General features: G+C 47.4%; 1 protein-coding gene across 1 annotated transcript in view; it reads right to left on the bottom strand.

Annotated features, from left to right (window-relative positions):
- The window catches only part of ADAMTS17 (ADAM metallopeptidase with thrombospondin type 1 motif 17), a gene marked incomplete at both ends in the record, with an annotated part of 292,773 nt that overhangs the window by 173,884 nt on the left and 100,241 nt on the right, over nucleotides 1-18,648 (bottom strand). Inside the window, one exon of the mRNA XM_080913724.1 lies at nucleotides 1,699-1,804. Coding sequence (XP_080769850.1) covers nucleotides 1,699-1,804 — 106 coding nt within the window. The remainder of the gene's footprint in view (nucleotides 1-1,698; nucleotides 1,805-18,648) is intronic.

The following is an 18,648-nucleotide window of genomic DNA, read 5'->3' as shown; positions in this document are numbered from 1 at the left end:
AGCTAAAGGGTCCTTTCCAGCCACTACCCACCCTGTGTGTGTGTGTGTGTGTGTGTGTGTGTGTGTGTGTGTGTGTGTGCACGCATACTCAGATAGCCCAGGTGTTGGTTATGGTGTCTTGTTCACTGCTGTGTACTCTAGTCTAGTTGGCCTGTGAGCTTCTGGGAATTCTGCTGATTCCACCTGTCCGTCTTACTACCAGAGGACATTTTGTTTATAACAGGGATTATGAACCTGCTACCTCGCCTGGCTTTACCTGGGATCTTCCTTGAGTGGCAAGCGCTCCTCTTTCACTGAGCCTTCCCAGCTCTGGCTCCTTCAGATCATCGTATTGACTTGACTGTTGCCAGATTTAAAACAACCCAGATGCTCCTCGCTGTCCCTGCAAGCTCTGTAGTCTTACGGCTATTCCACAGCTGACTAACATCCAGGCACTGGGATAGACTGGCTCTCTAATAGTCAGAGGATGCCAGCCAAGGCCATGGTGATCTCTGCTCACTCCTACCCCTGTCGAGTCACTTGGGTACTGAGTTTTAACCACTGGAAAGCAGTGTTATAAATGCAATGAAAGGGGGAAAAACCCATTGTGGGCCAAGTGTTGTCACTAACAGTCAGGAAGCAACCAGAGCATGAAGAAGTGAGGACATCAGAGCCGAGCTTGGCTAGCTTCATCACATCAGGTCCATAAATACCATATTCCTCATGCTATACGCACAACATCCTCTTTGTCTGTTCTTCCTCTTTGTGCCCACATCATGGTATCCACCAAGTCCCCAGGAGCCAACTGTTAAACCTCCTACAAATGGCACCAGATAAACAGAACAAAAGAGGGGGGAAAAAGGCCTAAGACATCACTATGGCTTCAGGAAAACAACTGCTTTTCAACTCTTTATATACACTGGCTTTATTCTTCCAACAACTGGCCATAACAGTTAAGGTCCCAGGCCCCTTCCTGTGGAGGTCATTAGAAAAACTTTATGGCCATTTCCCTGGAACTATGTTCTATACAATTCAATATAAATTTTCCCACTGTTCTTTGTGCTCAGGTTTCCTCAATTTAATTTTTTTTTAAGTTCTTACACAGTCATATCACAGTTTCCCCCTTCAGAGAAACATAAAGCAGACATCCTTTCTAGCAGAAAGGGTAAACGTTGAGGCCACATTTGTAGACTAGACTGGCTATCTGCCCTTGAGACTTCCTGCAGGTGATTACAACCCCCTAACATCCAGTTTCCTCCTCTGAAAATGGAGGAGGCTACCCCAGAGTCTCCTAGAGGAGGCACCTTTGGGCTCTAGGGCTTTGGGGTTATTTCATTTGAAAGGCAAGACTTTGCATGTACCAAGGCAGTTGCTGCCAATTCTTTCCAAACTGATACACCGTGTTCTACATTCAGAAAGTGGGGCTCCTGAAGCGACTAAAAGCAAATGAAGAGCAAATAGTTCAAGGTGAAATCCAACTGTTTTGAATGGCGTCCTTAGAGTGCACTAGCAGATGACGCTAAGCTGGAATAAGACGTACAACTGACTCACCCAGGAAGACCTCAATGCGGGCTTCAAGAGTAAATAAACCTCAGATTAACATTTCCACACCCAGGAGTGGGTCTGTGGATGGGCCTTTTAATTCTAGAAACAGTAAAGGCACAAATCACATGGGATGTAGGTTTGGAGAAGGAAAGAACATTGAAGTCTGATACTTACTTGTGGCCCAGCTCATGGGCGATGGTAAAGGCCAAATTGAGACCATTGTCTTCGGCGAGCACACATTTCCTCTTAGCACTGCACACGCCTCCTAAGTAAGCAATTCCTGCAGCGGAGACAAAATACATCCTCTTCAGAATGCCCCGACTGCCAGGAAAGTGCACACAGTCAGAATCACTCGCAGTCTGGAAAGGTGCAAATGGGGACACGGCTGTCTTACCAGGCTGGTCCTGCAGGCAGATCCCCTGAGACTGGCTCGTATGGGGTGCTTTGTATTTATCCAGTAATAATGAGAGTGACCAAAGAAAGCATCTAGTAAGCCTTGACATGGGTCATAGTGTGCTGTGTGGCTTCTCCAAAGCACTGAATTGCATTCTCAGCACTGAGAAGAGGGGCAACCCAAACCAAGTTCAGAAAGGGAAGAAGCGCTTCCCAAGGTCACCTGCTTTGGCATTCAGGGCTCAGAGTGGGACCAGCAAAGCAAGGTGAGCAGTGCGCAAAATTCAAGGAGGGTGTCTCTCTTGTGCTTCCTTGTCCTTGAGTAGGACATCCTCATGTTTTCTACTTTTGCCTCCCTCTGTGTCCTGACCCTCAGGGACAAAGGCAGCACAGGGCAAAGGTGTGTTCAAGAGGCAGCGTGTGGAGGGTCGGTATGTGTATCAGGAAGCCAAATGCTGGAGACCTGGAGACGGGCCCGGGGTTTCTCTAAGAGGAAGGCTCAGTGGTCAGGGATGTGTGTGAACGGCACAGATGGCTGAGGAGAACGGGACTATTGTGTTCAGCCACGGAGCAGGGAAAGAAAGCCCCACTTCAGCAGGCTGGCTCCAGGCTTCCTGCCCTCACAGTATCTGTCTGTACTTCTGTTAGCTCTGTTCCCAGAATGTCCATCCTGTACAATCCAGTCACCTCAGGGCTAGTGGCAGCTAGGTCTCTGGGCCCCTACCCTCTGCCCTCCCCTACCAGTGGTTGGTCACCCCAGTGCAGGCTGCCCTTCACAAAGGCCTTGCGATGAAGCTCTGTACTTTCAGGCTCAGCCACACGCTGGGATCACTATGGGAAGGGATGCCTGCATACTTACTATCCGCCATGCCTACTATCCGCCATGCCTGCTATCCACCATGCCTGCTATCCGCCGTGCCTGCTAAGCTCCATCCAGTTAGAGCTCAGGACGCCCTCACTAATTTTCCTGAACGGACCCAGGAAAAACGGAGCTAACAGAGAATAGAGAGGACCATCTGGGGGGAAACCATCTCATTAAAAATGACTCCCTATGTAAAATAACCTCATCTCCTTAGTATGAAGCTAGCTCTGGGCTCCACTGTGCTTCCTGTCATTTGATATTCATGGTCATACTTACCTTCCCTCTTCAGAGCAAGACTGGAAACGATGCCCGAGGACCCCATGAGAAAGAAAATGAGGGCTTTCAGTACAGCTTAGAGGAAAAGTGTTTACTGAGCAATGCGAGGGCCTGGGTTTGGTCCCCAGCACCACAAAGGAAAATGTTATCAAGCTGATAACACACAGGTCATTCCCTCCTTTTGAGTACCTTCCATGAGGCACAGAGGAAGCTGACATGCAGGCTTTGCAGAGAGATTCAGTTCCGGGGCTAACATAGTCCACATCCCACACGGTGAGCAGCTGCACTGTACCGCAGGTCTATTTTTCTCTGCAAATGTGCAATGCGTTTGGCCAAGGCTGCAGAATTCAAATGCTGCAGCAGCAGCAGCAGCAGCAGCAGCAGCAGCAAAGAAATAAATTAAATTCGATTTTGGTCTGAAGACTCATTCTATGCATGTGGATTTAGCAACCTAGCAGTGCAGACAATAGGGTGAAAGTAAACATACAGAAAGCATGCAATCTGGCTGTCTGTTGCCTTCAAGGGCATTACTTTGGTTCTGTTTTAAAACGCTTTGTGGGTTGCTGCTGACAGTCTATCAGTAGGTAGATGAGATGTCGTTACTCAGTTCTGATGGTCTGTGTATGGGACACACACACACAAAGACACGCACTGCAGTGCTGCCAACAAAGGTCACAGCCATTCTGGGTCAATGAGCCAACTATAGGCAGTCAGAAGCATCCATTCTAAGGCAGTCATGTGGTGAGAGAGAAGAGAGGCATAATACGGCCAGATGTGCTGAGCTTGCTGTCCTGAGCATGCCTGCTGTGGGCTCTGCTGCTGAACCAGCAGACCTTAAATACCACACAAATACTTTCCTGGGTCCCGGCATCCCGCTGTGCTCTGAGCTGGCAGACTGGACCTCCCACTCTAAGGATAGCATGGAGCACTATAAGCAGCAGCCAGACAAGAGCCTTCCAATAATTTTCCAAGGTGCAGATGCTTGGATTAAAAAAAAGAAAGAAAGAAAAACAACTAGAAAACAAAGCGTCAGTTTATTTTTAAGAATCCTCTCGTACACGGGTGGATTAAGGGCCATTGCTTCTAATGATTGATTGCAATCATTACCAGCCTGGTGATAAAACCCAGAAAAAGAAAACACATAAAAGAAAACAATCCTTGGTCACAAAACACAAAGAGCTGCGTAAGGTTAGGAGCGAGGGCATTGAAATGCTTCGTGTGTGTGTGTGTGTGTGTGTGTGTGTGTGTGTGTGTGTGTGTGTGTGTAAACAAAGACTGGAGAAAATCCCAGGTTGCCATAAACAAAGGACCTAGTGGGTAAATAAATGGTAATTAAGCCTTGGTGCTTCTGTGGAAAACAGCCACTAGTGTTCAGGGCTTCATGGAAAGAAACAACCACTTAGGGCAGGAATGTTGGAGACCAGGGATTCCCTGGTCTAGTCTCATGGAGAGTTTCCTAAATGCCTAGTGGTGGAGGTCACTGGGGTGGCATTTTGGGGCGGTGCTGAGGTGCCTAGGTGGGAGGTCTCTAGGTCTTTGGGGACACACACCTGAAGGGGATAGTAGGGCTCAGTCTCCTCCTTTTTCACACGCTGGCCACCTTGGGAGCCTCTTCCTCTGCTGTGCAACTCCAACCATGGCATCCAGCACTAGCACAAAGGGCCTAAGAATGGTGGGGCTGACAGGTATCTTCTGCCACCTCTTCAGCCACGGCCAAAATAAACTTCACTTCTCTTGGGGATTCTCCCCAGAGTACAAAAGTAACTTAACACAAAACTCAATTGCCTCAGGCTCTAGAAAGCACCACACCGGAAGAGGCCACCCAAGTCCATGCAGGTGCTTATCAGAAAATCTGGGAAAACTACCTTTCTCCTCCTCAGTGTATTTAAAATCCAAAACCAAACCAAACCAAACCAAACCAAACCAAACCAAAACAACAAAAAAAGCTCTGTGGCATCTGTTCTGTTAACTCCCTGCTACTGAGTCCCTTCAGGTACAATTCCCCGCCAGCAAGGTTTCTTATGTCCCACCCTGGTACTCCTGGTGGCTTCACACTTCCATGATTTAAAAATTTCCACAAAAGAAATCATGGCATTTTTAAAACACTAGTCCTGCATGCTTGCACAGCTCCTTGGGACACAAAGACACAAAGCAGATAGGAAACTGCCATTTCCCAGCAGCGTCCCTCCAAGAACAAAGCGGTCTGATCCATCCCAATGAAAGAAAACTTTTTTTTTTTTTTTGGAGTGGGCAAACAGAGGCTCCGTAGTCAGCTGTTCATTCGATCAGTGCTAAGGTTAGTCAGACTCTCCTCACTGTGACAAGCACCAGAGAGAAACACCCAAAAGGGCAGGTTTTGGCTGGACCAGTTTGGGCTCACAGTTCTGAGAGCCTTTATCCCATGGCTGCCTAGATTCTCTTGTGTGTGACGGCGGTGGGGCTGCATGCTCAACAACGGCAGACTGGCACGGTGGAGCAGAAAGCTTACAGAAGTTGGGGAGCAGAGCAGAGACAGGCAGAGATCCAGGCAAGAGGGCTCCATTCCGAGGTGCTTTCCCAGTCACCTGCCCCCTCCAACCAGGACTTGTCTTCCACCGTCCCACCACCCCTCCGTGGTTTTCGATCTGGATGAGTGAGCCATTGGTTTGGATAGAACCACCGTGGTCTAGACCTCTCTCGACATGCTCTGGCAGACTCACGCAAGAGATGGGAGTGAGTAATCGCCTTGTTTTATCTCCGTCTAATAAAGCTAACAGTCAAGATTGACTACTGATGTTGGAGCTGGAGAGAAATGAAGGGCGTTCTGCCTCTGACACCTCCACGGGAAGCTGGCACTTCCCCCAAAGCTTGGCTAACAGACTGCAACGAATACAGTCGGGCTGAGGGTATTTTCATCATAGTGTGTGCTCACAGAATGAAGAAGGAGGGATAGAACAACGGCTTCTGTTGTTTAAGCCAGAATGCGCTTAAGCCTAAAGTTAAGAAGATTCCAGTGATACTGGGATGTGGTAAAGGGATTAGAGACCTTTTAAAACTTTTTCCCTTTTCGCTATATCAAGTGATACAATGGGCCGTTGAGCTAGATCAGGAGGTAAAAGTGGTTCACTCTAAAGCTAGAGGCTTGAGTTTGATCCCTGGAGCCCACATAGTGAGGAGAGAGGACCAACTGCCACAAGCTGTCCTCTGACCTCATAGCATGCACGCACATGCTACAACTTGCTATAAAATACAGACATGAGAACGTGAATGAGAAGAGGCCGAACGGAGCTCTTATGTAGGACTCAAACGCCATACCATTAACTTAGTTATGTATTCCATTTATTCCAGCTGACAAGGCAGAGGAGGGAGACAGAAACAAAAATCAGAGCCACTGGGTTTCAGCCCCAGATGTACAGCTCTGCAGGAAGCAAACGTTACCGGAAGTTCCCAGTCAGCTCGACTGAACACGGAACTGCATGTGAGCCAACCAGGAGTCCATTCCACCTCTGTAGGAACCCTGGGATAAACAGGAATAATCACAGTTCGAAACCTCAAGAGCTGAGTGTAGGAATAGAGGGCCATACGAACTCTTTTGATGCCGGGGATATTTAATCCATTCCTTCAGAGAAGCTGACAATGACCACCGGAGCCCCCACCCCGATTCCGTAGTCACGCTAACCACACACAGGCCCTCCCTCCTCTCTGTAGGATCACGGGATTGGAGAGGAAATGGAGTGAAGAGGCTTAACTGTACCCCCCATCCCACCCCAGGACAAAGCTGCATGTACATTTATAATTCATAAACTCAGGGCTATCTATTCCATCTGCTCTAGAGTCACAGAGCAAACACCACACAACAGTGTAAACCCAGTTTCTCCAGTAAATCACGGTGTGTAAAGTGTCTGCAGCTGTTGGCCTTGTAGTGCATTAGTCGGATGCACGGGGCTCCTCCACCTTTGAGCTGACAGTTGGGTTTTCTTCGCCTGCTGCACAGGGTGCCAACATCAACACTCACCACTGAGCCCTCAGACTATCGTGACAAGAGGCTGATTAGTATCCACTCATTGGACATTTCTGTCAGCGTCGAATGTGTCCTGTTGACAAACATGTGTCATGGCCATGCCTGTTGACAAACTGTGTAATCTGGTAGAGCTTCAAACAACGTGAATGGGTGCAAACGAGCTTGGGGGTGGGGTCACATTTAAGGTGGCAAATGAGAAATAGGCACTGTTGATTCTCATTCATAATGGTAGGCAGGTCATATATACATTCTAAATAATGCGCATGTGTGGGTGTGGGGGTATGTGTGTGTGCGTGTGTGGCTAGGACTCAAGCCAGGGCCATATCATAAGTCAGTTGATTCTAAAAAAATGCTATGACCACTGAATTACAAATACCTATGCTGCACTTGGGTAAAATTGCAGAATTAGTTTTATGTGTCTTTGGTCATATCAATCTATAGTTACATTCCAGGGCAAAGATACCTTATTTATTATCTATTGTTGACTCGTTCACATTAAACCCACACACACGTAATTCATGCTTGAACAGGAATACTTAGCTCTTCTTCTTCCCTCAGTATTTTCTCCACAAGGTTCTATAAGGCACATTCTGGCATCTTGCTCTTAGGAACACTGCCCTTGAGCATCAGACTTGGAAGCCATTTGAAACAGTGAAATCACAAAGTGGGGGGTGGGGGAGTGCACAAAAATGCTAAACATGTGGCACCAAGTACACTGAAAAGGGCACTTGTTATGGTCTGAGAGTTGAAACAGAAAGGCAGAGCGTGGCCTTGTTCAACCTCAGCCGGGAATGTGCCTGTCCGGTGACTCATAGTTGTCACTGCTCTGCACATGTCGAGTGACTGAGCTGCAAATACATCGGAGCAAGTGGCAAAATGAAGTCAGAGTACCCTAAAACAAAAACCAAACCCAGAAACAAACAAAGAACCCCAGGTTGGGCAAAACAAACTGTTTATCCGCTGCAATAAAGAAGTGCTACATTCACCTCAGCACCACCCCGTCTCGAATTTTCTCTCCAAATTCCTGACCCACTTGGGTCATATCCTCTAGGTCTGGTTTCTGAAATCAGGGAATTCACCAGGATTCACTCAGTACACAGTATATCATAGCATCGTGAGTCACTGGTCTCCAGAGGCACCCAAGAGTCCCATTTGGGAGCACAGAATCTAAACAAAACAAAACAAACCAGACGGCACCATTTATGGCGAGGCTCTGGCTGGCAAGAGAAGTGCCCAGGTAGAGATCCCTCTGTCTGGGATTCAGAAGCTCTGTGTTCCACGCCTGCTGTTCCATGACTTTTTGTCCCACCTTGAGGCATCTGTCTCTTGGGGCACAGTGGATTGCTCCCCAAGCCTTTGCCTTACCCTAGCCACCCCCAACCAAGATATGCTCTGTTTGCCCTCATCTCTCTCAGTCTCTTAGGGCTGGCCATGTAGGATGAGTTAGCCAAGGTCTTTATTTCTATACTGTGCAGAACATAGGAGCAATGGCCCCAGAGGCCACTGGACTTTTTTCTCAACAGTCAATGCCACAGCCAACAAAAATACCCACACTTTACACCCACGGACAGGGAAGAACCCAGGGGAGCTGAGAAATGCTGTAGCCCACACAATGTTAGACGGAAGAGTACATGGACAGGCTAAAGCTTTAAAAAGTATACCACGAATGGTTCAATGGTTCTAATTTTGAGCCTCAATATAACCACAGTGTGGTAGTGGCATGAGACAGACACACAGATCGTGAGACTGAGACTCGAAGTCCAAAAAGAATGAACCCACACACTAGGGTGTGTGGACTGTTGACAAGGGCAGTAAACTCATTCAATTAGTAAAGTAGTTCCCTGTCAGCAAATGGTGCTGGACAGCTAGCTAGCCACACAGAGAATGAAGGTGAAACCCTACCTCACACCACACACAAAACACAAACTGTAATGAACGAAGCACAAAAAACAAAAGCAGCAGAATTAGAGAGCCATCAGAAAGTAAGAAAGGAGATCTCCTGGCCTGGGGGTAGGCAGTGGCTTCTCAGACAGAATGGTTAAAAAAAATTCTCATAGACAGAATGGTTAAAACACACACACACACACACACACACACACACACACACACACACACACACAAGTTAGCAGAGGTATAAAAGTCCTATTTTCTGCAACAGGAGAGTGTCTGGGAATGGGAAGATTTGGAGAGTGGAAGGGGATCACCTGATGTTTCATCAGCTGAGCCAAACGTAAGTGTGCTGACACATTCTCCATGGAAGGTTCCAGGCCCTACTTTGCTTTGTGGTTTAATGCGCACATGTATAGCCCCAGCAGCAGCCCCGCAGGTGAACTGAGCTGGCAGGTGTGTCCCAACACTGCATGAGCCACTGCTCCGTCACAGCGAGTTTTTAGATACAGGTCAGAGTAGGTCATGTGTGCAAGAACTTGTTCTCTATAGCTAATCTGATCATAATATTGCAGCTGAGGACACGTGCTCTTGGCTCAGTTTCCTAGGCATAGCCAAGATCCTCGGTTTTGGAAGTAAATCGTGCATCAGGTTTCGAACCGGGATCTCAAGGGCTCTGGGTTAGAGCAGTAGCTCCTAGAAGCCAAGAGTGTTGCTGTGGTTGATGAGCTAACTGTAAACTGTCAGTGTAAGGAGGAAATTCCTGTGGAATTCTTAAGTTGGAAGCAAAAAAGTTTGTCCCAAATGGGTTGCTATATCTGTAGAAATCAAAACATGCCAGGAGAAGGCCTAGGGGAGAGAAATAAATAACTGTTGATATTCAACAGATCACAACCAGTGTAAGCCAAGTGCATGGAGATTCTGCATGGGTTTCCCACCCTCAAAACAAGATGGTAATTTTGTAGACAGGGAGGGGACTCCCAAGAAGTCAGCACCACATTTCTCTAGAGACCCTGGAGGACCCCTCGAGTGTTTAGGGGCTTCTGGAACAGGCCACTCAGCAACAACAGCCTCTGGCAGGTTCACCTCAGGGCATGGGAGGAGCCTTGAAAAGCTCTTGTTCTGACAAACACTTCATCAAGTGTTTCCTGACTCTGTTCATGATGAACCTCAAGCCAGGCACAGATTCTAGCTGGAGCAAGAACTGCCAAGTCTCGGGAGCTGAGAAGCCCTCAGTCAAGCCCTTGGGCCCAAAAGGTCTTTTAAAGACACTTGCCCTGGGGACCTTAATCCATATCTGGCCTCTCTGATGGCTGGAGACACAGCTGCACCAGGAATCCTCCTTTTACCCTGCCTTCCTCTTGGTCACCTGTTATAACAGAGGCTCCCCTTGCTTCTGTTTACTAAGCAAACATTCCTGATCATCCACCCGGGACCACAGGAGCTCCTCTGGTCCGCATCTGTGGGCAGTGCTCATGAGTGCAGAGGGCAGGATGAGTCTCCATGTCCTGTTTTAGAATACCTCTGCCCCTGCTCATGTGAGCACATCAGAGATGCTAGGGACCCATCAACGACTTGCCATTTGGGAAACATGGTCTGCTAACAAGCCTGTACCCCAGCAACAGAACACCCCCCCAAAAAAAATTCGTAGGCACACACCACTGTGCGAATACAACATGGTTCTGGGAAGGCAGCTCGGGCTAGCACATTTTTAACCGAACAAATAAATTTTGAAACTGTTTTAGGGAGCAGTGGGGGATTTTTTTTTTTTTTTTTTTTTTTTTGTCTTTGACAAAGACTCATGACATTGCCCAGGCTGGCTTTGAACTTCTTGCCTCCAGCTCTCTGGCCTTACCCTCAACCATCCTCCTGGTTTCCACTCCTATGCACTACAGATGTATCTGACCACACCTGGCCCAATTGTGAAAGTGTTAAAACACTCACAACCTATTTTTGTCCCATGATTTACAAATAAACTTTATTGGTCTCCACCAGCGGTTTTCAAATCCTTCTGTCTTCTCACTGTAAGTCAGCCCCTTCTTCTGGTAAGCTAAACTGTCTTCCCTCCATCTAGGAAAAGCTGGAGTATTAGGTGGAAGTAAGACCGGGAAGAACCAGTTTACCTAATAAAATACCTTCATGGTGCGGAAAATGATACACCTCAGATACACCTAGAAGGCCAGAAATTCAAATGTTACTTGGAAGGAGAGGGTTCCTTGACCCTGAAGCCCCATTGAGCATACAGAATCCTGATGTCCCAGCTTGGACTGAATCCAGGGTGCCCTACAGACAAGGCCACGAGGAAGGGCTAGTAGAGTGTGAGGGGAGAGCCTGGGAAAGGCCAAGTGTTTGAGGGAGTGTTTGAATCCACTCTGACAGAATGTCTGATGCAGATACTTGAGGAAGGTAAGCTATATCTTGGCTCACAGTTATAGGGACATCAGTCCTTAGCTGCTTGTTCCACATACTTGGAAAAATTATTATTGCAGGGGCATGTAGTAGACAGGGAACAGAAGGAAGGAATTATGGGAAGAGGTCAGTGTGAGATGTGGCTTCTTAAAGACATACACTCCCCTTGTCTCACTTTTGACTACTGGTCCTAGTTTGTACCTTTGTCACCCTACCGTAGTGCTACCAGATAATTCATCAGGGGATTAGCCCGCCCATTAGGTCAGAACCCTCATGATCTGACTGTCTCAAAATGTGTCTCTGATTCCCCAAGTACCCCCCCCCAATCCAGTAAAACTGACAAGGAAGATGGCCCACCCTGTGGAAATAAGCATGTGCGTTCCATTCAGCCCATTTGTGGCAGTGCCTTTCTCTGTCACTACAATAAAATGCCCTGACAAGTGTCCTAAGGGAGAAAAGACTTCTGCTGGATTAGAGGTCGAGGGTACAATCATAGAGGGGACATCATTGTAGAAGGATCATGGTGGGGCAAGTGGTGACATTTCATCTGTAGCTAAGAAGCAGAGAAAGATGGCTAGTTCTCAGCTCACATCTCTTTTAATGTGTTATAGCACCCCAGCCCATATAACGATGATGCCTCCAACAAAGGTAGGCCTTTCTATCTCTAACCTAATATAGGTTATTCTTCGTAGACATCCCCCGAGCCTTGTTTCTTAGGTGACTGTAGTTCCAGTTGAGTAGACACTCAATGGCAACCACCACACCAGCATCACTAAGATGTATTCCATAAAACTCAAAGGTTGAGCCATAGCAGTGAGTATGACTTGATTTGGAGACTGGACAAGCAAATAATGTGAGACAAGGTTTTATACTGGGGCCTTGATGGAACTTCTGTCCTCAAAGGCAAAGGTACACACACAAGACAACCAGGTGACGTACTGTTTCTTCCCTGCCTTCTCATCATGCATAAGAAACCTAGAAAGGCTGTGGCAAGACGGTAGCCATCTATAATCCAGTAAAGAGCCCTCACCAGAAAACATGTGTATCACACTTGATTTCCCAACCATTATAATTATGAGAAGAAAAAAAAAAAAAAAAAAAAAACAGCTCATGACTATACCACCCAGCCTTTGGTCCTTTGACAGGCAGCACAGGCAAGCTGATCCACCCAGAGTGTAGCCCAGAGTTCAAGCAGAAGTGCCTTGAGTCTACCATGCTCAAGTGGACAACCCATAGAGAAGCGGCCACCAGGACTCATGGCCTTCACTACTGCACAGCACTGGCACCGGACTCACTGTGAGAACCAGCGTGATGCTCAGAACATGGAGAAATAATCAGAAACCACGTCAGAAAGTTTCAGGTCTGGATGAAAGCACTAATGCGCCTGTGTGAGGAAATCCCACAGCACCCTAATCAGCTCCATCCAGGAGCTCACAGGTGGCCTTCCTCAGCCATTCGGCAGCAGAATGCTCTGCAGAAAGGAGACCCTATTGCTGCTTCTATTGGGTGAGTCTCAGGGACAATAGGCTACAAGGCATTCTTGTTGCTTATGGTTGGATTCAGCAAGCGCAGAAGCTTCTAGTATTCTCTCTAAATCACCTGAAACCCACAAATATAATGTCAGGAGACCCAAGGGAATTACTGCTACAGAGGCCCAGGAAACAGTCATGTAATGAAAAGAGTTTGGCACAGTGACAGGGCCAGTGAAGGGGCAGCTACGGGGATGATAGCAGCTACTGTCTGCCCTGGGAATGGTCACAAGGAAGCTTGCTTTCCATAGCAAGACACTAGGTGGTCAAAAAGTCTGGTTGTGGTCATCAGGTGGAGGATGGAGCTCAAAATAGGCCACTAGGGTATACCCGGGGGTGGAACTCTCTTGCTCGTAAATTGAATTTCTAACTCACAAAAGTGTTGCATTTTTAAATATTTACTGAGTGGTGGTAGGCACCGGTACAGATGTTTATATGTAAATTATGTCAACTGATGTTTACAAAATAAAGCAGAGATGCAAGTAAATAAAATTGGAGTCAGTAGCAACCTAGAAGTAGTCAAGGGAGACTTCAGAGAATAAGAATATATCTTAAGTACACTAAAGTGTCACAGGTCCCCAAGGCCATGCTGCCTACATTGGTCAACTCCACTCTTACCCAGCTTCTGATGTATTCTGTACCAGTCTCCAGTTGTATGAGTTGTTTCTATGATTCGCCTTTATGTCATCTAAGGGCCTCTGCAGTGCTACAGTTCCAAAATTTACCTCAGACATCTTTGACACCAGCTTCACCCCCTTCAAACTAACCTCTGCATCTTTAACAGATGGAAAAATCCACAGGTCCTGTGCAGAGATGTTTGTCAAGGTAGCAAAGAAAGAGAGACACTTTCTTAGAATAATTAAGAAACCCCCATTTCTTGCTCAGTTCTTAGGCCATTCTTTTGGAGGATGAAACATGCTATTTTAGGGAAGCTGGGGGCAAGCTGTTTGCTGGCTGGACTTTATTCTAAGTACCTCTCAGGATCCTGCTCCTGGGCTAGAAGAAAGTCTCACACCAGACCTCAAAGTGCTCCAGACATGTCTCCATAAACCACACCTTACAGGGTACCATAACCCCTCAACTAAGGAAGTATTCCCCAACGCTAGGAACCAGCTGCCATCTAAATATTGATTCAATATTCATGAGCTAAAGTCAATGTTAGACCTGAGGTGGGTGGCAGTGTTTAAAACTGCCCATAGGATCACGCGTTTGGCATGAGTTAAAAAACATGGCTTGCAGGAAACAGAGACTTATTCTTGTAAGGTACGGAGACTTAATGACAGGGTATAACAATGTGGCTCCTTAGCAACAGCATGGTTCCTTAGCAACAGCGTGGCTCAGGTTCTGGATTCACATCACCCTACCATGACAAGCCCAAGGGAAACCCTAGGACCATCTCAGTCTGTGCTGGACAGGAAGTAAAAACGGAGATATGTCATTTCATAAAGGAGTGTGTGTGTGTGTGTGTGTGTGTGTTCCCTTAGAAAGAAGGTTGATAAGAACTATTCAGTACAGTAAGGTGGGCAGTAAAGGCAGCCAGAGGAAACAGCTGACCTGTGGCAACTGTCAGCAGCCAGGGCAGCCGGCCAGAGTCTGGGAATTTCAGTGGTGGCAGTACAGAGAAAGCATGGTATGGGGGCCCTGGCCCTGCCTTGCAGTGAGGTCACTTCCTTGCTCTCTGCTTACAAATGCAGCTCATCGCCAATGATGACTTTGGGTGTTAGGATGATCCCAAACCACAGAAATAGCATGTGTGGCAGGGTCTGTCTTTAAAATGTCAAAAAGAGAATAAACAAATGTGCTTTGGCTTTTAAGTCAATTTCACACATTTTACGTTGCCTCTGTACCAGTGGTGCTGCCGTACGACATCCCCGGGACCGGGCTCCTGTTCGCTGTCTACTGCCCTGTTCCCATCCCAGACTTAGCCTAACCCACACAGGTCTGGCCAGCCTAACTTAGGCCTTCTCAAGTTTCCCTCCCCTCGGAGGCCTAAAGCTCACTGGCCCACTCAGCCAGTTCTAATTCCAATCCATCTGCTATTTCCTGCTGCTAAGAGACTCCGGAATTTGTTTCCTTTCCCGTGGTCCCAAGTCCAGACCTTTGTCATCACCTTGAACTTGGATTGTTGGGAAACCTCCTCAGAGGTCACTTGGCTTGTTCCTCCCCTCCCAGATTGTCCTTAATTGTAGGGCCTCTGGTGGTTGCTCCTCCTGACCCTTCCTGGAGGCACTGCCCCCTCTTTCAGGGTGATGCTGTAAGGGAGCTTTGTTTACTGGTCCAGCCTAGCGCCAGGTCCAGTGAAATGACCTATATGAAGAACATCAGGCAGAGAATGATAGGGAACCCCACAGCTATGGAAAGATGTACATGCCTGCACATACATGTAAGCTGATTCCCTTCCCATAGAATTCAGTACAGGGTTTAGAAAGTAGCTGCCCCCCAGAAAGAACCAGGTCAGAGACTACTGCATTTCTGTATAGGCAAGCCCAGCTCATCTGGAGCTACAGAGAAGAATGTACATGTCCTACACACATATGCAGAAGCATGAGTTTGAATGCATATGTGTGTGTGTGTACACACACACACATACACACACACACACACACACACACACACACACGAAGACACAAACACACACGTAGACACAGGTACCACACTATGGAAGATACTACTACTGTCTTCACTCACAGATGGACACCGACACCCCCCACCACCACCCTTACACTGCAGGAGGGCACTTTCCCCAGATTTTAGTTACTACCAACCAGGAAGAACCCTGCTGAAAGCTAACACTTGGTTGAGGGCCCTCCTTCAACTAGCACAGAGGGAGTAAAGCATCTCTGGTTGGAGAGTTTCGCAAACACCTATACCCAAAGACAGATCTACGTCAGGTCTGTGCAGTCTGTTCCAGGGCCCACTATAGACAGTGGCCACCTACTGTGCACAGGACAGGGAGTTTCTTATTCAAGCAGATTAGTAAGGTACTCACACAGGCATCTTCAACCCCTGAAACTGCACATTTTACTACTGCATTTATGAATTCTTTTTTCTTTTCTTTTTCTTTCTTTCTTTCTTTTTTTTTTTTTTTTTTTTTTTTTTTTTGTAAAAAGGTTTCTAGTGTTCAATGATTTTCAAAACAGGGTCCACAACCTCAAAGAGTTGAAAGTACTTAAACACAGGAATCCCGGGACACAATCAAAAACATTCCTCTGGGGGAAAACACATCTCAGTATAGCCACGCCAGACGAAAAGATCCTGGGAAAATTACCCCTCGGCCCTCAGGGACAACACAAGCATGCCTCAGAAGGTGATAACACATTTTGGAGAGTGTGTTTCTCTTTGCCAGATCTCAACAAACTGACATTCCGAAGGAACGAGGCAGGGTCTGTTCTGATTCACCAGCAGAGTTACTCTTAGCAGAACAGCCAAGGTAAATGAGGAGGGCTGAGGTCTGTGTCTTGTCATCCGCATGCCTGCACGGAGCATCCGATTTCAGCTGGGCACTGTGAGGGTACAGTTAGGAAGAGCGAGCCGGTGAGCACGCACACAGACGTATTCGCATACACAGATAGCATAAATACGGACAGATCTTGACTCAACCACTTTGACTTTGGAATGTCAGTGTTATTTGAGCCATGAACATATAGTAGAAGCTAACACTTTGAATTTTCATCTGGGCCTGGGCTAGTGATATGGGACCCAGTGTTGCCTCAGGACACTTAAGCAACAGCAATCCACCAGATCACCAGCGGAAACAACCGTGCCCTGCACTGCACCATCTCTTAGGTAGATTAAGTGTACCCTATGCATTTTTTATGGCTTAGGCATTTTCTTTCTTCTTCTTCTTTTTTTAAATTAAAATTTGTATTGGATATTTTCTGTATTAACATTTCAAATGTTATCCCCTTTTCTCCTACCTCCATACCCCTCCCCCTCCACTTGCTTTCAAGAAGGTGCTCCATCTCCCAACCATCCTCTCCACCTCAGTGCCTTGGCTTTCCCCTTCACTGAGAAAACACGTCTTCATTGGACCAAAGGCCTCTTCTCCCCTTGATGCCAGAGAACGCTATCCTCTGCTGCATAGGCAACTAGAGCCAGGGGTCTCTCCATGTGTGCTCATTGGTTGGTGTTTTAGACCCTGAGAGCTTTGGAGACTTTGGTTGGTTGATATTGTTGTTCTTCCCATGGGGTTGCAAACCCTTTCAGCTCCTTCAGTCCTTTCTCTAGCTCCTTCATTAGGGTCCCCATGTGCAGTCTGATGGTTAGCTGCGAGCATCCTCAACTATATCAGTGTGGTTCTGGCAGAGCCTCTGAGGAGGTATCCGTATCAGGTTCCTGCCAGTAGCTTAGGGCATTTTCATCTGATGGTGATCCAATGGGATATGCCCCTTTGTGTGCCAAAGGAAATCTATATGAAATTGAGTGCTAGAGTGTATATGTGAGCTTTGGAAAAGAAACCACTGCAGTCTGCAGTCTCCCAGATGAAGCTGCTTCCCTGGAGAGGGGGTGGGGACTGCTGCTGCTACTGCTGCTGCTTCTCCTCTTCTTCCTCCTTCTCATCTGCTTCATCTTCTCTTCCTCCAATTTGCCTCCTCCTCCCTCTCTCTCTCTCTCCTTCTCTTTCTCCTTCTTCTTTTACCTTTCTATTGATTCTTTGGGGTCTCACAGCACACACTCCAGTCTCACTCATCTCCCTGTCCTCTCATATCCACCCTCTTCCAGGTCTTCCATGCACCCTAATCAGTCACATATGATGTAGACTTGGGGTTGGGCTAATTCAAAGCTCTGGGCCTGGTGGCAGTTTATCTGCTCAGCCTGCCTGCTCTTCCTTATTCAAACCACCAGCATGAGCTCTCCAGCTCTGCTCCAGGTGAGCACCCAAAGCCACCATTGTAGGCAGTAGGTTGGCTCTCGTGTCCTTGGGGGCACACTCACCTGTTTCTCCAGAGCCTGTTCCATTGTTCTGCCCAGTCAAGATGCAGGGCCCACTCTCCCAAGCCAGTGAGGGGCTGGGCCAGCCCTCCCATCCTCACCTGTGCCTTCTCCACCAAGGCCAATGCCACTGTATTGCACAGGTAAGGTACAGGACCTACTCTCCCAAGAGAGCCAATAAGGGGCAGGGCTAGGGCTACCACTCTCCTGAGTTTGGGGGCAAGATCCCCTGACTACCACAGGTGGCAGGGGGCAAGAGGGGAAGGCATCACACACTCTCCCTTCTACCTCAGCACGCAACTGTGCTGACTGAGTGGGTCACAGGGCACACTCTCCCAAGTGCTGTAACTGGCACAGGAAATGGGCATCTTCTTTTGTGCTTTTGATTGTGATGCATGGGCCTGGGAGGGTATGGCTATAGATGGGATGTAGAGGAAGAATAGACGCTGATGGTTCTAATTAACCATCTTTGCTTTCAGGAAATGAGTTCTTCCACAAAAGTGAATTTGTTGTAGTTAACACGCTCAAAGTCACCATATAGAAACATACATCTTTTTGGCAATATAGCTAAAAGATAATGATAACCATGACTTAAAGAAAAAGTACACGTCTGTTCTTTCACTTTCCTGACTAAAATCAAAGGGCCATTTCCTGCTGCCAATGGAGCTCATACACATCCCAAGAGGATTCCATACATTGCACATCCCAAGAGGATTCCATACATTGCCCATGAGTTGAACAGAACACAGCACTGTCCCCATAAGGCAGCCCAGTGTTGATTTATCATAAGCAACCAACTACACAAAACCCCCAGACATCTCCATCCTGCGGAAAAT

Source organism: Micromys minutus (genome assembly GCF_963924665.1).
Source record: "Micromys minutus genome assembly, chromosome: 3".
NCBI lineage: Eukaryota > Metazoa > Chordata > Mammalia > Rodentia > Muridae > Micromys > Micromys minutus.
The sequence above is the reverse complement of the archived record's forward strand: the minus strand, read 5'-3'. Positions and strand labels throughout refer to the sequence as shown.